This window comes from Brassica rapa, chromosome A06 (assembly GCF_000309985.2).
Source record: "Brassica rapa cultivar Chiifu-401-42 chromosome A06, CAAS_Brap_v3.01, whole genome shotgun sequence".
NCBI classification, from domain to species: Eukaryota; Viridiplantae; Streptophyta; class Magnoliopsida; order Brassicales; family Brassicaceae; genus Brassica; species Brassica rapa.
In genome coordinates, this window is record NC_024800.2 from 8,719,364 (window position 1) to 8,738,070 (window position 18,707).

Consider the following 18,707-nt stretch of genomic DNA (forward strand, 5'->3'; position numbering starts at 1 on the left):
ATTGTCTCCCTCAAACATCACATTCCTGCCTATAATCAGGATCAAATTCTGTCATGAGACACATGGATTTCAAAAATTCTCTCGTGACCCTGTTTTAATTTGTTTTTAGTTTTCATTAAAATTTAAATACAAAATAAGGGAAAATAGCTAAAAGCCCAAACGATTTTGATTTATTTACAATTCATGCCCTTACTAGCCCCACCCATAAACCCGACCCATCTAAAACTCGGATCCTATTCTCCTAAATCCCTAAATCGTAACACAACTTCCCCACTTTCTTCATTTCACGATCTCTGAATATTTTGTTCTTCACTCATCAATTCCACCAGCGATAATGACATCTAAACTAAGATTCACCAAGAAAAAGAAAGAATCCCCACCAAAGAAGAAAAAGAAATCCTCACCGACAAAGAAGAAGGAGGTTGAACCGGCTAAGAAGGAGATGACTTTGCCCACGGGAAAGAAGAAACGGGGTAGATCGTCTTCAGCAGAGGAACACGAAGCAGACGACGGCGGGTCGTCGTCTCAACCCACGAAGCGGCCGCGTCTTACTTCAAACCGTAACCCTAAAAATCTTCAATCTAATCCGGCTGCTGCTTCTGCTTCTCCTACTCAACCTGACAATGAGGAGACACCCTTAGGACCACCAGCAACATCAGAAGATCCTCCACCAACGAAGAGACAAAATCCGCCACACCAACAAGATCCTCCGGATGCATCTATTTCCCAGTCTTCCACGAAGGGCGGGACACCTTATTCGGAACAAGGAGACAATGAGGAAATGGGATCGCATGGTGAGCCTCCCAGATTACGAGAACCTAATGCTACAGAAGAGCAAATAATGGTAAGAAATCATTTTGAAGTCAGTTTTTGTAATATGTTAGAACATAGATATATTATATATAGATGTACTAGTAAACCTAGTTGTACTTAAAGATAAGTGTGACTTGTACAAATGAAGAAGTTTAATTTGTTTTACTAATACAATATGAAATGAAATGTAAAATTGTATAACTGGTACAACTTCTTAAAAATTTAACTAACTAGAACATGACAATTTTACTCGTTTTATTAATACAACTGTAATATGTAAAACAAGTATCACTCATACATCTTGTAATTATCTAACTAGTGAAACTTGTACAACTGTTATTTGTATAACTAGTATTACTCGTACAACTAGCTAGAACCTATCTAATAAGTAATACTTGTACAACTATTATATGTATAACTTGTAGAACATATGTAACTAGTATAACTCGTACAACTGTCCTACGTTTACTTGTATAACTCGTACAACTAGAACATATGTAGCTACAAGTAAAACAAATCTAAGTAGTATAACTTGTACTACTGTTTTTGTATTACTTGTATAACTCGTACCACTTAAACAAATTTAAGTATACAACTTGTAATACTCGTACAACTACGACTGTAGCAGAACTTGTGTATTACTAGTATAACTCGTATATGTATAACTTGTGTTACTCGTACAACTAGAACTTGTATAACCAATATAACTTGTATTACCAGCACAACTCCTTAGTTTTCAGTTGTATTAATGTTTTTTTTTTGTGTAGGTAAAGGAGATGGCTGGAGGAGCAATCAAACCACACAAGTTTTACTTCAAACCAGCCGAATATGGGAAACCCTGTAAGCTCTCCTCAAGGTGTCATCAAACGAAGTTCATCAAGTTGATTGACAATTTTCATGCAACCGAGAAGAAGTGGTTTTATGCGCACCCACAGTTCAAGCATATTTTCCATATGGAGTGCTCCTCAAGGAGAAAGGTGATGGGATTGTGGATGTTACTGATTCGCACCATAAAAGTCGACAAGAAGAGACAGGCTTGGTTTGTGGTAAATGGGGTTCCCATTCGTTACTCCATCAGAGAACATGGTCTCATATCAGGACTATACTGCCACACTTATCCAGAAAACTATGAGAGCATTGGGAGTTTGAAGTTTGCTAAGAAGTACTTTCAGCAACCACCAAAGAAGAAGGGTGACGATCCTCCTGAACTAAAAGTGACAGCAGCTGATGTCCTAAAGAAGCTAAAGAAGATGAAATATGATGGTAGTCATGAACGGTTGAGGATGGCTGTGCTTTATTTCTTGGCCACAGTCATTTTTCAAAGATCAAGGTATGGAACCCCTATAGACCATTTTCTTCTCCGAATGGTTAATGATCTTAGGGTGTGCCACACGTTTCCATGGGGGCGTTTCACCTTTGATGACTCCTTGAAGGAGATAAAGCATATGGTGAAGCATTTTCGAGGAAAGATCCCAACTGTAAAGGCTTCTTGGACATTTCCTGGGTTTATCAACCCACTGGAGGTAATAATTGTTAACTGAATGGCATATAACATGTATAATTTGTTACTAATATGTTAGTTTAAAATGGTGTGCAGATATTGGCATTTGAAAGTATACAAGTGCTGAAGGAAAATTTTAGAGAAAATGTTGAAGAATTTGATGATAGCTGTCCAAGAATGTGCAAGTCGAGATTCCTAGCGAATGGGTCGTCAGGATATGCGTTGAGCGAGATATATGAGAAGCTCGGAGAAACAAAGGTGATACACTTGAAGTGAATTTTTGTGTCATTTTTTCAAGTCTTCATATTTTTACCTTAATGTGTGATATTTTGGTTAATTTTTCAGGAAATTTCTAATATTTTGAAACCAACTGGAAGCGAGACAGATCTATCAGTTGAGATCTTTGATGATGGGTTATGGGATGATGTTGACCTGGGAGATGATGGGGATATAGATGACCCAATTGTTGATGGTTGGAACAAGATTATTATCCATGACCAAGTAAAAATTCTTTGGGAGGATCTGTACAAGATGGATGTCAAAACTCGAAAGATAGAACACGAGCCTGAGAGGATTTGTGAAGAACTTGAGGGTCCGAGGGTGTGTGAGGAAACTGAGGCAGGATGTGAGAGTTTGGAAACAAGAGTTGCTCAGTTGGAAGAAAGCATGAAGGTGAGAGATGACATAATTGGTCAGTTGGAAGCAAGAATAAAGAGTATGGAAGATGACCGCAACCCGAGGGACAGATTTGGGAACATGGAGGACTTGTTTGATCATGATCGTTTTGACACTGGTGGAGGCCAAGAAAATGGTATAAATTATGATCTTATTTATTAGGGTCTGTTTTTAAGACAGATGATTAACCTTTATATATTTTTATTTTAGATGATACTGATAAAGATGCCACAAAGGAGGGTGAGACTGAAACCGAGCAAATGGCAGAAGATGATGCTGATAAGGAGGCCACGAAGGATGGAGAGAATGAGCCTGAGAAAGAAAGTAAGGTTGATGCTGATAAGGAGGCCACAAAGGAGGGTGATAATGAACTCGAGGAGATGGCAGAAGATGATGCTGATAAGGAGGCCACAGAGGATGGAGAAAATGAGCATGAGAAAGATAGCCATGTTGATGCTGATAAGGAGGCCACAAAGGAAGGCGAGATTGAACCCGAGCAGATGGCAGAAGATGATACTGATAAGGAGGCCACGAAGGAGGTTGAGAATGACCCCGAGCACGCACTGCAAGGTAATGTATTTTATCGTAATTTTTATTGTAACTTAGCTGTGATCTGATTTTAATATATTTTGCAGAGGATCTTGAAGTGATGGTGGCGGCTGCAGAGAAGTTTGAGAAAGAAGTTGTGGAGAAGAAAGCTGCAGAGAAAGAAGTTGTGGAGAAGAAAGCTTGGGAGAAAGAATCTACGGATGAAATGGATGGAGATGCTGAAGAAGATTCACCGAAGAAGACGAAGAGGGTGCCAAAGCCTTCTCGTATGAAGCAGTCTCCATATGTTGAGAAGTAATCTATGTGTTTCTTGTATTTTGAACATATAACTTTATGCTGCTTTTGGATGTTGGTGTTGCTTTTGCCAAACATAAGACTTGTGTTGCTGTTGTGAAACTTAAGACTTGGTGTTGCTTTTGTGAAACATAGAACTTGTGTGTTTCTGATTTAGTAGTGAACGTGTGTTTGTCATATTGTTGTTGAACTTGACAAATTATTGGTATAACTAATACTACCGAGTAAACTATGGCAAAATTTCTCTAACGGATACAACTGGTACAACTAAATAACAAAAGGTACAACTATTGTTCTTAAAATGTGTGACACATTTAAAACATGATAATCAGCTAAAACATAATAAGGTTATTAACAAGTAGTCGTACCAGTATTTTAGTTGTACAATCCAACACATAGTTGTACCAGGTTTTGAGTTGTACAAGTTTGTTCATAGTTGTATTTTGGTAGAGAATTTGAATTGTGTAGTTGTACCACAGTTAAAATATATAAACCTCAGTTGTACAGCCTTTTAATTCTTAAATGAATTGAACCACATACAAATTAACCATTAATTTTGTTAAAATATATTTTGTGTATGTTTTCCAAAAATATAGTGAACAAACTAGTAAACAAACCTTTAAAGTATAAGGTAGATCATGCAAACTTATGTGATTGTGTAATAATTGAATTTTTTTTTGGTAAAACTTCAAAAAATTAGGATGGACCACTCTTAGGACATTCCAACTTATATATTCTATTGTTATTTAATTATTGAAAGCCAAAATAGAGTTTTAAAATGTCATATTTTAAGAAGTTGTACCAGTTGTACCAGTATTTCCTTCCTCGTGTATATAATCTAGTTGTACTAATTGTACTAGTATTACATCATATAGTTGTACTAGTTGTACCAGTACGACAACACATAAACATGATTGTTATGTTATATAAAGTTTTACCAGTTGTACCTGTCATACCTAACAGAAACAACACATTACATAAGTTCCACAACACTTAAATAAGTTCCACAATACATAAATAAGTTCCATAACACATAAGTAAGACTCACAACATATAAGCAAGTTCCATAACACATAAGTTGGAGTCATTCATCATTTCCTTCGTTGTCACCTCCCTCGTCACCACTTCCTTCGCTGCCACTTTCCTCGCTGTCACTTCCCTCATTGCTGCTTTCTTCGTAATCGATGTCATCGTTGTCGTTGTCATCTTTGTCACTGCTGTCACCAAGCCACTCCGAGAATGGTGCATACTTTTTCTTTCTCTTCCTCCGATATTCTCCCGCAGATGGGAATCTAGTAGTTTGTAATCTTCCTTTTTTTTTCTCCACATACGGCGGGAACACAACCTGAGATTGTATTTCCTCAGGAACTTGCCAGGATGAATGATGAGGCACTGGATATATTGTCCTACAATATGCCAATGTCCACTGCTCCATCCAATAATACTTAGAACAATAATTTTCAACCAACTGCTCTAGCGTATCATCTGTTGTAGTTCTGCAATACTTCATGATCGCAGCAAGCGCATGCACACAAGGATACCGGTCAATTTCAAAATGCCGACAGTGACATGTTTTGTTGATCAAATCAACCAAATAACCTTTCCCATCCGTACCAGTAACATTGTACTGACGTTCAAATGTGTTTAGCACCTCCACGTGAAGTGTTCTTGCAATCGGACAGTTCTCATGCAATTCAACATGCACACGTGGGACAAGTAGCTGCCTCTGTGGAACCCCTATAGAAATTTGTCGGTATCTATTAAACCATTCTATAATCTTCCCCACGATCTCATCAATCATTGGCAGCAGTGCATAATTCCTTTGTTCCTTGAAAACACCATTCATAGATTCAGCAGTGTTGGTTGTATCTATGTTGTACCTTGCTCCTGGAAATTGACATCTTGCCCATTTGCTCTCATGCACACTCTCATCCAGATACTCAGCGGCCTGAGGATACCTTCTTCTGAAATCAATATATTTTCTTCTAAACTCTTTTTCTGTGTAAATACCAGCAATTTTTTTGAACTCATGTGCAACCACATCTTTCCTAACATGGCTGCATGCTCCTTTCACATTATTAGCCAAGTGATATATGCAATATCCATGGATCGCCAGTGGGTAGACCTCGTGTACTGTCTTGATGATGCTTTGGTTTCTATCAGTGCAGAATACAAGTTGGGGATCATCTGGTATCAAGGTTTTCAATGTAGTCAAAAACCAACTCCAACTTGCATTTTTTTCACCATCTACTACAGCAAAAGCGAGAGGATAATGATGATGATCTGGATCTTGAGCAGTGGCAATAAGAAGCACTCCTTTATACACACCCTTCAGATGAGTTCCATCCATAATTATCACTTTCCGCATGGAATTAAACCCTTCAATGCAAGCTCCGAGCGCGAAGAACACATACTTAAACTGGTTCTTCTCATCCACTACTAAGCGGGTGACAGTACGAGGATTCAACCTTTCCAACATGTACAAGTAAGACGGCAGTCTAGCAAAGCTCTCTGTTGGGTTCCCACGCAGATCGTTGATAGCTTTGTATTTTCCTCTCCAAGCCGTAGCATATGAAATCCTAACACCCAATTTGTTCTCAACCAAATCTATGAGATCCTTTGGTGTTGGAGTCTTGTATTTTCCTGGATAATCAGCTTGCAGCACAGATGCGACCAAGCTTGGTGTGCCTCTTTTCCCCTTCTTGGTTGCACTTTCCTCTATCCTAACGCAAGTATGCATCTTCCGATACGTCCTTATAGTGAAAAAATCAGAGTTTTTCAGCTTTGCAGCTCGTAAATACCATTTGCAACCAACCCCACGGCACTTTAATACGTAAAGTCGAGGCGTCGACTTCACTATATCAACCTCAAAACAATTCTTATGCACAGCTTTGTCCACTAAATCTCTCACTTCATGCTTAGTTTCAAATTCTTGGTGCAAAGCCATGTCAATACCGTCATCCCACTCGAAATGTACAACTGGTGTTTCAGCTGGTGTAACAACCGCCAACTTCTCCATATCATCTTTTTCAGTACCCACTTCATCGCCTTTCTCATTCTCATCTTCTTGAATATGAGGAATAGTCGTCAACTCCTTAAGACCAACCATATCATCATTAGCTCTTGCATCACTAATAATTTCCTCATCCCTAGAAAACATCTCGTTACTTTGGTTTTGTGAGACAGATTCTATGAGCTCCACGTGCAAGACAGTACGCCTCTGATTTTTTTCGACTTCCAATAAATATCCTAAAACATCTTCATCATCGAAGATGTAACATGGCCTCTTATCATCCATTCCAAACGGAAAGTAACTCAGCTGAATCTTGGACGAAGCTACATCAATCTTCATTTTCATGCATACTCTATCAACCAACTGAGAGTAAGTCACCTCCTCATCACTTCTCATCGTAAACACTAAAGTAGAAATATGTCGGTCTTTCCGCTTCCATCGAACTTCATCTCCCACATCTGAATAACTACCCCCTTGATCAAAATATATCACCACACGTCTGTTGTTATCCATAGTTACCTGAAAATGTATAATAAACAACATCACCACTTAGTAGTTGTACCGGTTATTCTAGTTATACATGTAGCAGTGATGACATTTGTACTAGTTGTACCAGTATCATATTGTATACGTGACTAATAGTTGTACCAGTTTAACTAGTTGTATGTTTCGTGTGAACCATCACAGTAACACTAGTTGTACCAATATACATATTGTACAAGTTACATATAGTTGTACGTGTTTAACTAGTCGTACAGTTCTTATAAACAATCACAGTAACATTAGTTGTACCAGTTATACCATATTATATAAACAATTTTCCTTCCACAATTTCATGATTATAATTAGATTTACATTATATTCAATTTCAAATCACTCTTACTACTGTAATGTCTTTGGTTCAAACATGATTCAACGTACTGTATCTAATTTGAGAGAGAGAGAGAGAGAGAGAGAGAGAGAGAGAGAGAGAGAGAGAGAGAGAGAGAGAGAGAGAGAGAGAGAGAGAGAGAGAGAGCATTACCCAAGTTCATCTATGGAGGAAGATACACGATTTGATGTCGATGTTTATGTTGTTCTTCGTCCAATCTCTCAAAAGAGATATTGTTTGGTGTAGAATTGAAGTGAGGAAGAATGGTGGTTGTTACGTTAATTGAAGAGAGGAAGAAGAAGGGTGGGTCCCGCATAAGGAGGAGAGAGAGGAAGGACAAATCGTGTGGCTCATTTTGTTTTGATCCAATGGTGTAGATCATCCATTCATTAAGGCCCTTATAGTAATTTTCTTTCATTGGGGGTCATGCAAAAGATGTTAGGTTGTAAGAGAATAACAAAGGTGGGTTATGTCCTATAAGAGAATAATGTCCCTATAATCAAGTGCCCAAGTTGCTTGCATTGCCCATAGCAAACTCAGTGTCTTTTCTTTGTCACAAATGTTCAAGGCAAATGGTTTTTATAACTTTTTTTTGTGTCATTTCTTCTTGAATACCTTTACACCAAATTTTGGGACATAACTGACTATGATACACCACACGTTGTAGCTTATTTATATGAAAATTGTAATTTATGTATGCTTTTGTGATACAAAATGGTTTATAAATAGTGATAATATAGTGATTGAAACTCCAAAAGACACACTCATATTTCTATGTTAGAGGAGTACGTATCAACTGATGTGAGTAAAGAGAAACCACATTTTGTGAGTTGAAGATGTCACGACAATGACTTGCATATGAAGCTGTTTGTGAAAATTGAATGAAAATCGAAGAAATTACTGAACTCTTTAATGATTAATCGACTAGAGTAATAAAGGTCGACTCTCGAGGTGAAGAAAAGGAATCTAAAGAAAATTTATAAACTGAAGAAGCTTTAAAAGTAAGAAGAAATTATACATATTTTGAGTTAAGGAAGCTTATTGCTGAGAGATGGATGAAACTTGATGAACATGTTGTGAATAACATACAAGAGCTGATTTTGAAGAGTGGTCTAGAGAATACAGTATTTGAAGTTGGACGACACTTCATACCATAGATAATTCGAGAATTCTATGCTTAGCTTCCTTCTGAAAAAATCAAAGGTAATCATGTTAGGGTGGAAGTTAGATGAAAAATGTGTTTAGTTCGAAAGAAATAAAGAAATTTTTCGGTCTTCGATGGATAAACAAAAATAAAAGGAGTTGTTTAGGAATGATGAAATAGATCTGAATGAAGTCACTAGGTTTCTGACGGATGGTAAGGTTAATGTGTGATCAAAATTGACTATCTTGAAGTTCACTAGTCAAGTTAATTAATAACGTCTACACTATTTTATGTTCAAACATGATACCTACAACAAATCCGAGTGTACTCAAACTTGACAAAGCTAAACTCATTTATAAAATTGGACTGTCTTTGAAATTTAACTTCGGAGAGTTGGTATTTCGTCAAGTGCTTAATATTGAGGCTTGGAACAATCCAAAATTCTTGGAGACATTTAAGAAGTCTGTGGACAAAATGGAATGTGATGAGAAGAAAAGAGCTAAGAAAAGGGAAGGAACTTCATTAGTATCAGCTGAGACAAAGGCAAAGCTATTTGCAAGTGCATAAGGAAAAATTGTAAGGTCAAGTAAAAAGAGATCGATTTAAAGTCTCAAAGCTGCTCTAAAAAGAAAGTTGAAGAAATCTCAACGGATGAGGACTCTTCATGTGAAGACGAAATAGAATTTGAAAAAATATTGTTAAAGATACCAAAAACGGATTTTACCTCTGAAGTTTTCCAAACTCTACGAGAAATAATGTCAATATGTTTCTTAGTAAGATACTTTTTGCTAGTACATGTGTGATGACATTAACTGATTCCAATAACTAAAACATTCAACAAATATTCAAACATAAATGAACACACAAATCAAAGTTTTAACAAACACAATACTAAAAACACTCTCATCATCATCACCCCAGTCGGAGAAGAGTAACTTCTCGTCGCCTACAAATCTGAAAACACATCATATAATAGACTGGTAACCGACGATCTCTCCAAGATCTCGTGGATAGCTTGAGAATCGGAAGGTTGCACAGTTTTGCCTAAGTTACATGGTCCAGACAGCCACCTGTAAACTTAAAATCTGTTATAGGAAGAGAAAAAACAAAATAGAAAGAACTACAACTACCATCAGTAGCAACAATGAGCATAGTCACTGGAGGATCCATGTTTTCTCAGCAATAAGCTTCCTTGGTTCAAAATATGTACATCTTCTTCTTACTTTTAAAGCTTCTCCAGTTTATAAATAGTGAATCTTTGTGAACCTGATGTGAATAACATACAAGATTGATTTTAAAGAATGTTCTAGAGAAGACGATATCTGAAGTTGGACGACACTTCATACCATATGTAATTCAAAAATTATATTACTAGCTTCCTTCTGAAAAAATCGAAGGCAATCATGTTAAGGTGGAAGTTAAAAGAAAAATGTGTTTAATTCGAAAGAAATAAAAAAAATCGGGTTGTTTTCGATGAATAAACTAAAAGAAGAGGAGTTGTTTAGGAAATGGATCTGAATGAAGTTGTTGGGTTTCTGAAGTCGCTAGATTTTTGAGACATTTAAGTATGTGGACAAAATAGAATGTAATGAGAAAAAAATGAGCTAAGGAAAGGGAAATAATTTCATCAGTACCAGCTGAGAAATATACAAAGTTATCTGCAAATATAAAAGGCATGATTGTGAAGTCAAGTAAAAAAGAGATTGATTTAAAGTTTCAAAACTGCTCTAAAAAGAAAATTAAAATTGAAGAAAACTCAATTGATGAAAACTCTTTGTGTGAAGAAGATATAAGATTTGAAGAAACTTTATTAAAGATACCAAAGACGACGAATTCTGCAGTTTTCCAAACTCTACGAACATAGGCCAATATGTTTCAAACAATTTTAGAGACTTGTATCAAGAAGACTAACAACAAAAAGTATCTTACTAAGAAACATATGATTTCAGTTTAGAGTTGGTATTCAGGGAGAGGGATGTTGTTACAAGAATTCATGGTTCACTTATTTTATTTTCGGTTTACTATTTCAGTTATATGTTTCTGGTTTAGTTGTGAAGACTTTGATTGTGTATGTAAAGACCATTTAGCCTAATCAATGAAAAAAGTACAGCTATCTTATATCTTCTCTCTCCAAAAGCAATTTTAAATTGGGCCCAAATTGATTGATGAGCTTACAATAAGGCCCAATTATCATAACAGATCTTTAAAACAGGCAATGCCTCTCCGTCACATCTAAGTCGCTCTCTCCTTCCTTCCGCCATTTATTTTTGTTTGGGGGGTTTATAGATTGCAGAGTGGTCGTAATTAGGGTTTCGCAGAGATGAGCCGAAGTTTGGGAATACCGGTGAAGCTTCTCCACGAGGCGTCAGGTCATATAGTGACGGTTGAGCTAAAGAGCGGCGAGCTCTACAGAGGAAGCATGATCGAGTGTGAGGATAACTGGAACTGCCAGCTCGAGGACATTACCTTTACCGCTCAGGTCAATTCACCTCTTCTTACCTAAACGTCATCGATTTGTTTTATTGATTTCATTGTTAATTGATGCGAAAACCCTAGATTTGGCAAGTTTGGAGGAGTTAGCTTTCTAAACACAGTATTGGTTTCTATGAGTCAATGTGTAAACATAGACGTAATCAAGTTTTGTACTTGTAATGTTACATTTAAAGTGTGTAAGTTGCTCTCTAGGATCATAGTGGCCAAAAAGGTGAATTTTTCTAAAGTTTGTAACTAAAAGCTAATCCTGTTCCATCTTATGAGTACCTTGAGTTCGCGTTTTGAATAAAACATGTGCTTCTTTGGAAACTAAAAAGAACGTCATTGGAGTAATATAATTCACTTTTTTGGAGTGTTGTTTCTTTTTCGATATACAGCTTAGTAAGGGTGAAGCTTGTTAATAGTCACTGAGCTTTTGTTGTGGTTTTTTTTTTCCATGGTTGTGTCACAGGATGGTAAGGTATCACAGCTTGAGCATGTCTTCATTCGAGGCAGCAAAGTCAGGTGCTGTAAACACTTCCTTTTGACTTGTGTGCTTGTTTCCTGTTTCCTGTAATTCATCTGATCTTAGTGGATGATGAGTAATTGACCTTTGGAGAGATCTTGACAGGTTTATGGTCATACCAGACATTCTCAAGCATGCTCCAATGTTCAAGCGCTTAGATGCTAGAATCAAGGTATGTGCTTTCTGAACCCCCTTGATGAAGAATGATGTTAGAGTCTCTATCTAGATCTTGAGTATACATAATACCTTTTTTTGCTTAACTGATGCAGGGAAAGAGCGGATCACTTGGTGTTGGCAGAGGTAGAGCTGCAATGCGAGGAAAAGTAAGCTCTCTGCAAACTACGTAGCTCATCCTTTAACTCTGACTATTAGGAAATTTGATGAAGTCCTTAATGCTTGTTTTCTCTTTGTCACTACTAAAGTACTAATTGTTGGATCCTTAAATCTCTGTGGATCTTATTGTAAAGGCTCCGGCTACTGGGCGTGGAACTGGAGGAAGGGGAGTAGCACCACCTGTGAGGAGATGATTGAATCTATGCTTCTATCTGCAAACAACGCCAGCCTCTCTTACGTTTGTTGTGTATTGCTTTAAGGTTCACTTGTAAAACCAATGTCCTTCACTATTAGTTCTGTATTTTGAGATGCTAAGATGTTAAAAAATTGACAAGTTTTCCTTACGGTATGTTTTTGCATTCTCCACTCTTTGGCAGTAGATGAAAAGAAACAACGCACACAAAATTGGTTGTACCTTGTAAAAGACAACCTTTGGCTAAATTGGTGGAACAAGATAAAGAACATAACAAGTAGATGGCAGTTGTGAGACATGCATTTTTTATTTATTTTAGATTGCCATCAAGTAACATGACTATCAAACAATTATTACTTGTAGAATGTTTGATGAGTGGCATCTACCATTCCGGAAGGGTTTTCAACAACTATGTACATGTAAGTTTACAGGTGATTGACTCACAAGTAGAGTGTAAATAAAGCATCATACGAAATGAAGCATTGCATCTTCTTATTCTCTCAAGTAAAGAAAGAAAGATCTAAAGACCTTAGAAGAGAACTTCAGCTGCTCTTCTTTTGAATTCTTTCTTTTTTACAAAAAAAGAAAACTTAAGTGCTTAGATTTTTTGTCATTCGATCTTCAATACCATAGTTTTTCCTCCATTAAAGTAGAAATCCAGCTGGTTCGGTTCTTGCAGCATAAGAGAACTTTGATGTGTTGTACTTCCTGTGAACTCCTGTCAGCTTCCCTGTTCCTGCATTGTGATGGAAATCAACCATCTTTCTTGTACATGCCCTGGAAAAGATTCATAAATTAAGAATTAGTATATCTTATCAGTTTTGAAATGGCATTCCAATTTCCAAATGAATGTTCATTACTTGTGATTCTTACAGTAGCTGTTCTTCCTTGTAGCCTGTGTGAAACTCACAGGTTTTGCTCCATTCCTCAAACCCATCAAGTGTACACCTAGCAGTGTAGATTGCCGAGGCTGCTAGCTTAGATGGTGTATACTCCAGCATCTCGTACTCCACGAGACAAAGCTCGATGATAAAAAACGATAAAACCTCAAGCTGAAACCAAATTACAACATCACACAGCTTTGGAAACGAAGACCAGATGGTTTCCTTGCAAAAAGATTCAAGCTTTTCTATAAAAGAGACAAACCTTTTTGTCAGATTCGGCAGCTTTGAGAAACCGTCTCATGAACACATACGGAGTAGGTAATGAGAAATTGAACTGCAAGGTGTTGGCTATTAGCTTCTCCTGCAATAATAGAAGGCAGAAAAAAGGTAAACTGAAACCGAAAATACACTATAGTTAGCTTAATGATCAAAGAGAAGAATTGATATGCACCATATCTAGTACTTCTCTTCGAGTGTAAGCTTTATCAGAGATCAAGATGAGATCATCTACTACTGGAACTGAGACTTCCTCGTACTTACAAGCTAGCAACAAAGCGGTTACACCAACAAGCTGAAGCTTTTTCCTCACGATTTGATGAACCGCAAGGAATCTATCGATGATATTGACTGTGAGATAAAGCGTTTCCTCCATCAGTTCAAACTTGTCATGCACCTGCTCAGTAAAATTCAAATATCATGAACATTGAATAACAACAAATGAAATTAAAATGTTTTTTTTTTCAAGGTCTGGATCTATCTAACCTCAATCAACCAGTCAATGAGGATTCCTCTCATCATCTCATTAAGATCTTGCTGATTGTCCATGTAGTTAGAAGGTACACAACTAAGTTCCTGCAGAATCATAAGAAACAGATCCAACATAAACTCAAGCTAATGGAACTTTGACGCTCACTGATGTTTAAGAACAGTATATTTCTTGTTAATAAACATCAGACTCACCTCAGATTTATTGTGGAAGTTGAATATATCATCGATATATTCAACTACGGCTAAAGAATTCTTCTCAACACAAGCGTCAATATTAATTACTCTCTCTTTTTCTTTATCTGCATCTTCCACTTCAATCCCCTCCTCCTTTGGAAAGAAACAAAGACAATGTGAGTAACTGGCTTCCATAAAACAAAAAGGTTTTAGAAGAAGATAGTGTATTTACCATCTGGTAAGTTTCCTCTATCATTGTTTCAGTGTGTTGTACAAACACTGGCTCATTAAAGCAGTCTCCTTCCTTACCACAAGCAGACACATCGATGTCAACCCTCTCTGCTAGTGCTTCTTCACTTGGAAGTGAGTTTGATTTCTTAGTTTCCTAAGATTAAAAGAGAATGAAAGTTTAGTAACCTGGTCACTGTTGTAACTGAAACACATGTTAAAACATTGTCACTATAGAGTACCTCTTCCTGGATTTGTGGCTTATTATCAGCAAACTTTCTGAATCAAACAGAGAGTGGTAAGAACTTGTTAATTAACAAGACAATGTGAGACAATTAAAGTAGACAAGAGTGAAAGATCATCTAATGTACCTAGTAAGTGGTCGGCGCAGAGGTGGTTTGTTACGGATAACATTCCTTCTGGAGAACCAGATCAAATATTGGATTTTTTTTAAAGAATCTAATCAAATGAAAAAAACTAATCTTTGAATCTGAAGATTCATACTTACTCAGAAAGTGATCTCTTGTTGTTGAGAGCATAAGGGTAAGACGAGGGAGGTTCAGTGATGTTCTTGTTAATGGCGCTGAGTGCTCTCCGTGTCGGCATGATCTTTCCTCCTCCGCCTGCATCATCTGATGTGCCCATTTTCTTTGTTATCTGGGGAGGCTTTTAATTGGAGAACTAAATCAAACCCAGAATCAACACATACCTAACTTAGTAAAAGCTGAGTCTTTTAAAAAAAAAATAGAAAAAAAGGAAAAATATTGACTTTTGAGTTTGACCATCAAACAATTAAGACCCGGTTTACCAAGTCCTGATCAAGAACAAGCCCTAATACCATATGACGACGAAAACCCAAGAAAAAATCACATCAATCATTTGCTTCTGGTCTTATTTTTGAAATAGTGCTGTAACTTCTTTTTATTGGCATACAATGTGTAATACTGTATAGTTCAATCTAACTCAATGCATCTGTATAAACATATTTTCCATGTAACATGCACCACACCTCGTTACCATTTCAAAGTTTTCGATCCGATGAGCTTATAATATGACTCTAAGCAGTAAGCACCACTAGTAAGACATCGTTTTCCAAATTTTGTGCACAAACCATCCACCCCCTTTCTCATACATGAGTTTTCTAAGGAGCTTTAGTTGACTTATGGAGTTTTAACCATGTCTATCGAGGCATTTGTATAGACAAGGGACGTCATTTGTTTTCAATTATCACGCAGTACTACCATGCACCCGTTAATTTCTCACTTCAAAACTTTTAATCAGCTTATTAGACTACTTTTTTTCCGGACTAGACATCATACACCATGAGCGGAACCATCTAATAGCATGTGCTAGTAGAGCAGTCGAATAGGGTCTGAATCTAAAAATAAAAAATATTAAGCATATTCTAAAATAAATACATAAATTTAGTTTAAACTTTAATATATTCTTAAATTTATAGTATATAATTAGAAGAAAAACTTCAAATATACATTGATAAAGCTATTAACTTTTAAAATTAATTCATTATGTTATTAAATATATAGTTAATATTTTTTTTGAACATGGACGTAATATAATTTAAGACGGCCCTGACCACCAGCCATTATTTTCCCATTTTAAAGCTTACAGAGCTGCGGCATTTGTATAGCCTTCATTGTATAGTGTTCTAAGACTAGTATCATGCACCACCAACCTCTCTCAATTGTTTATTTTTTTAGTAATTCAAAACTTAGTATCATGCACCAAACACCATATACCTATAATCAAATCGAGTCTGGCATTTGTCTAGTATTTCGGGACGAATCATGCACCACAAACTAGAATTTTCTCATTTATTAGCTTATAAATGAACCGAGACATTCGTATAACGATATGGGACCTAATATTGATAAGCTTATTATATAACTGAGTCGAGGTATATCAGTCTATGTGCACAAAGATTCAGAACTTTTCTTATGACTTATGCACCACCAGGCTCTATTTGCTTATCACCGAGCGGAGGCATTTGTTTAGCGAGTTGGGACTTAGTAAAATTTCAGATCTTGATTTCTACATTTATTTATTTCTGTCTTACGTTCCATGTTACCTATAGCAAGCGATGACTAACTTTTTAAAATCTATTTTAATGGCTAATCCTACTATATAAAAGGGACTAAATTCAAAGCTTTTGGGACTATCCACCTCAGCCAAAATATTCTCATCCAAAAAGAATTAAAAATAAATGTCATTTAGAAGATAATTAACTAACATACAACTTTTGATATTTCTAAAAATTTCAAATTTGTAACTACTAATTTATTAATAGAATCATATATCTATATTGAATTATGTTCTATTTTTAATCGTTAGACTTCAAGGGTAAATTAATAATCAAATTTGTAACTACTAATTTATTAATAGAATCATATATATATATTGAATTATGTTCTATTTTTAATCGTTAGACTTCAAGGGTAAATAAATTATTAATTTATAATATATATAGTTTATAACTTTATATTGTAGTTATAAATAAAGAGAAAATAACCGGGGAAGGTGAAGAAGCTCATGTAAAATTATGTAATTAAAATGGTAAAATGGTGAGTATGATGACGTGAATCTAAGAAAATTTGTTATACAAATTAAGGTGATTTCTTCGTCCACTATAATGATTTAAAATAAAATATATATTCACATAAATAAGTCAATATTTGTTGTTTTTTTTTGTAAGATGTTAAGATTATCATTTTTTGAAAGGATACACTGTTGTTTTTAAACAACTTATTACAGCAAGGAAACAAAAACAACCAACAACAACTCAAGGTAAAAAAAACCTTAAGGAAGTTTTATACAAGAAAGATAAAAAGAAGTAGAGAAGAGGAGAAAGAAGAACTTGCCGGGTAAGAGAGGAGACGGTCAGCATCATACGGTCGAGAGAGGCAAGGATGACTAATGAAGGTGAGGAGACAGCTGTGAACACACGAGCATTACGCTCTTTCCACAGCAGGTAGATGGCTGACCGAAAGTAGAGCTTGATGACTGGAGTAGCATGCGTATCTGCGTTGACGCGAGGTTGATTGATCCAGGCTATATAAAAGGGACTAAATTCAAGGCTTTTGGGACTATCCACCTCAGCCAAAATATTCTCATCCAGAAAGAATTAGAAATAAATGTCATTTAGAAGATAATTAACTAACATACAACTTTTGATATTTCTAAAAATTTCAAATTTGTAACTACTAATTTATTAATAGAATCATATATCTATATTGAATTATGTTCTATTTTTAATCGTTAGACTTCAAGGGTAAATAAATTATTAATTTATAATATATATAGTTTATAACTATATACTGTAGTTATAATTAAAGGGAAAATAACCGGGGAGGGTGAAGAAGCTCATGTAAAATTATGTAATTAAAATGGTAAAATGGTGAGTATGATGACGTGAATCTAAGAAAATTTGTTATACAAATTATGGTGCTTTTTTCGTCCACTATAATGATTTAAAATAAAATATATATTCACATAAATAAGTCAATATTTGTTGTTTTTTTTGTAAGATGTTAAGATTATCATTTTTTGAAAGGTTACACTGTTGTTTTTAAACAACTTATTACAGCAAAGAAACAAAAACAACCAACAACAACTCAAGGTAAAAAAAGTCTTAAGGAAGTTTTATACAAGAAAGATAAAAAGAAGTAGAGAAGAGGAGAAAGAAGAACTTGCCGGGTAAGAGAGGAGACGGTCACGCATCATACGGTCGAGAGAGGCAAGGATGACTGATGAAGGTGAGGAGACAGCTGTGAACACACGAGCATTACGCTCTTTCCACAGCAGGTAGATGGCTGACTGAAAGTAGAGCTTGATGACTGGAGTAGCATGCGTATCTGCGTTGACGCGAGGTTGATTGATCCAGGCTGCAACAGAGTGTAGATCAGCCGGAGGAGAAATCCAAACTTCAGCAGCAAAAGGCTCCCATATCAAGCGAGTGAAAGAGCACTCAAGGAAGAGATGATGGTGAGTCTCTATTTCCAGATTACAAATGACGCATGTTCCTGAGACATTTAACCCCCAACGCCTAAAGCGATCCTTGGTTGGCAGTCTTCTCCGCAAAGCCAGCCATGATATAAACGTATTACGTAGAATATGTTCCTTGAACCAAATAGTCTTGTGCCAATATTTGTTGTTGATAGTGTTTATATTCTTTTCTGACATTAGTATCTATATTTTTTAGTAAACTGATCCAAAGAGATTAATTTGTGGAGCTAACCAAACAAGGATTATAAT

General features: G+C 36.1%; 4 protein-coding genes across 5 annotated transcripts; 2 read left to right on the top strand and 2 right to left on the bottom strand.

Moving 5' to 3' along the window:
* The first annotated feature begins 37 nt into the window (after nt 1–37).
* Nucleotides 38–4,011, top strand: LOC103872846 (uncharacterized protein At3g43530). The gene is made up of 6 exons (XM_009151286.2): nt 38–844; nt 1,581–2,336; nt 2,411–2,572; nt 2,660–3,125; nt 3,200–3,559; nt 3,625–4,011. The coding sequence occupies exons 1-6, from the start codon at nt 335–337 to the stop codon at nt 3,834–3,836; spliced, it is 2,466 nt and encodes an 821-aa protein (XP_009149534.2). The 5' UTR covers nt 38–334; the 3' UTR covers nt 3,837–4,011.
* Nucleotides 4,012–4,916: 905 nt separating this feature from the next.
* Nucleotides 4,917–10,836, bottom strand: LOC103872951. Its single transcript, XM_009151384.3, has 2 exons — nt 7,870–10,836; nt 4,917–7,364 (listed from the first exon to the last, which is right to left on the bottom strand). The coding sequence occupies exon 2, from the start codon at nt 7,356–7,358 to the stop codon at nt 4,917–4,919; it is 2,442 nt and encodes an 813-aa protein (XP_009149632.2). The 5' UTR covers nt 7,359–7,364; nt 7,870–10,836.
* Nucleotides 10,837–11,079: 243 nt separating this feature from the next.
* On the top strand, nt 11,080–12,555 carry LOC103872847 (small nuclear ribonucleoprotein SmD3b). Its single transcript, XM_009151287.3, has 5 exons — nt 11,080–11,339; nt 11,805–11,857; nt 11,964–12,030; nt 12,128–12,181; nt 12,326–12,555. Exons 1-5 carry the CDS (start codon nt 11,181–11,183, stop codon nt 12,383–12,385), a joined length of 393 nt encoding a protein of 130 aa, XP_009149535.1. The 5' UTR covers nt 11,080–11,180; the 3' UTR covers nt 12,386–12,555.
* A 165-nt stretch (nt 12,556–12,720) lies between these two features.
* LOC103872848 (cyclin-B2-3) lies at nt 12,721–15,744 on the bottom strand. 2 transcript variants are annotated; one of them, XM_009151290.3, is made up of 10 exons: nt 14,947–15,744; nt 14,810–14,857; nt 14,681–14,717; nt 14,443–14,595; nt 14,229–14,363; nt 14,031–14,120; nt 13,720–13,941; nt 13,531–13,629; nt 13,245–13,436; nt 12,721–13,161 (listed from the first exon to the last, which is right to left on the bottom strand). In XM_009151290.3, exons 1-9 carry the CDS (start codon nt 15,081–15,083, stop codon nt 13,254–13,256), a joined length of 1,104 nt encoding a protein of 367 aa, XP_009149538.1. In that variant the 5' UTR covers nt 15,084–15,744; the 3' UTR covers nt 12,721–13,161; nt 13,245–13,253. The 2 variants fall into 2 exon arrangements, with proteins under 2 accessions (XP_009149538.1, XP_009149536.1); XM_009151288.3 differs by having other exon boundaries at nt 12,742–13,161; nt 13,258–13,436; nt 14,947–15,732.
* Between the last annotated feature and the right edge of the window lie 2,963 nt (nt 15,745–18,707).

Coding starts and splice junctions, on each gene's coding strand:
- LOC103872846 (XM_009151286.2), top strand. CDS start 335: ATGACATCTAAACTAAGATTCACCAAGAAAAAGAAAGAATCCCCACCA. Junction 2,573..2,659: donor AGAAGCTCGGAGAAACAAAG/GTGATACACTTG, acceptor TTAATTTTTCAG/GAAATTTCTAATATTTTGAA. Junction 3,126..3,199: donor TGGTGGAGGCCAAGAAAATG/GTATAAATTATG, acceptor TTTTTATTTTAG/ATGATACTGATAAAGATGCC.
- LOC103872951 (XM_009151384.3), bottom strand. CDS start 7,358: ATGGATAACAACAGACGTGTGGTGATATATTTTGATCAAGGGGGTAGT.
- LOC103872847 (XM_009151287.3), top strand. CDS start 11,181: ATGAGCCGAAGTTTGGGAATACCGGTGAAGCTTCTCCACGAGGCGTCA. Junction 11,340..11,804: donor ACATTACCTTTACCGCTCAG/GTCAATTCACCT, acceptor GTTGTGTCACAG/GATGGTAAGGTATCACAGCT. Junction 12,182..12,325: donor GAGCTGCAATGCGAGGAAAA/GTAAGCTCTCTG, acceptor CTTATTGTAAAG/GCTCCGGCTACTGGGCGTGG.
- LOC103872848 (XM_009151288.3), bottom strand. CDS start 15,083: ATGGGCACATCAGATGATGCAGGCGGAGGAGGAAAGATCATGCCGACA. Junction 14,596..14,680: donor AGCCACAAATCCAGGAAGAG/GTACTCTATAGT, acceptor TTTTAATCTTAG/GAAACTAAGAAATCAAACTC. Junction 13,942..14,030: donor TCATTGACTGGTTGATTGAG/GTTAGATAGATC, acceptor TTTACTGAGCAG/GTGCATGACAAGTTTGAACT.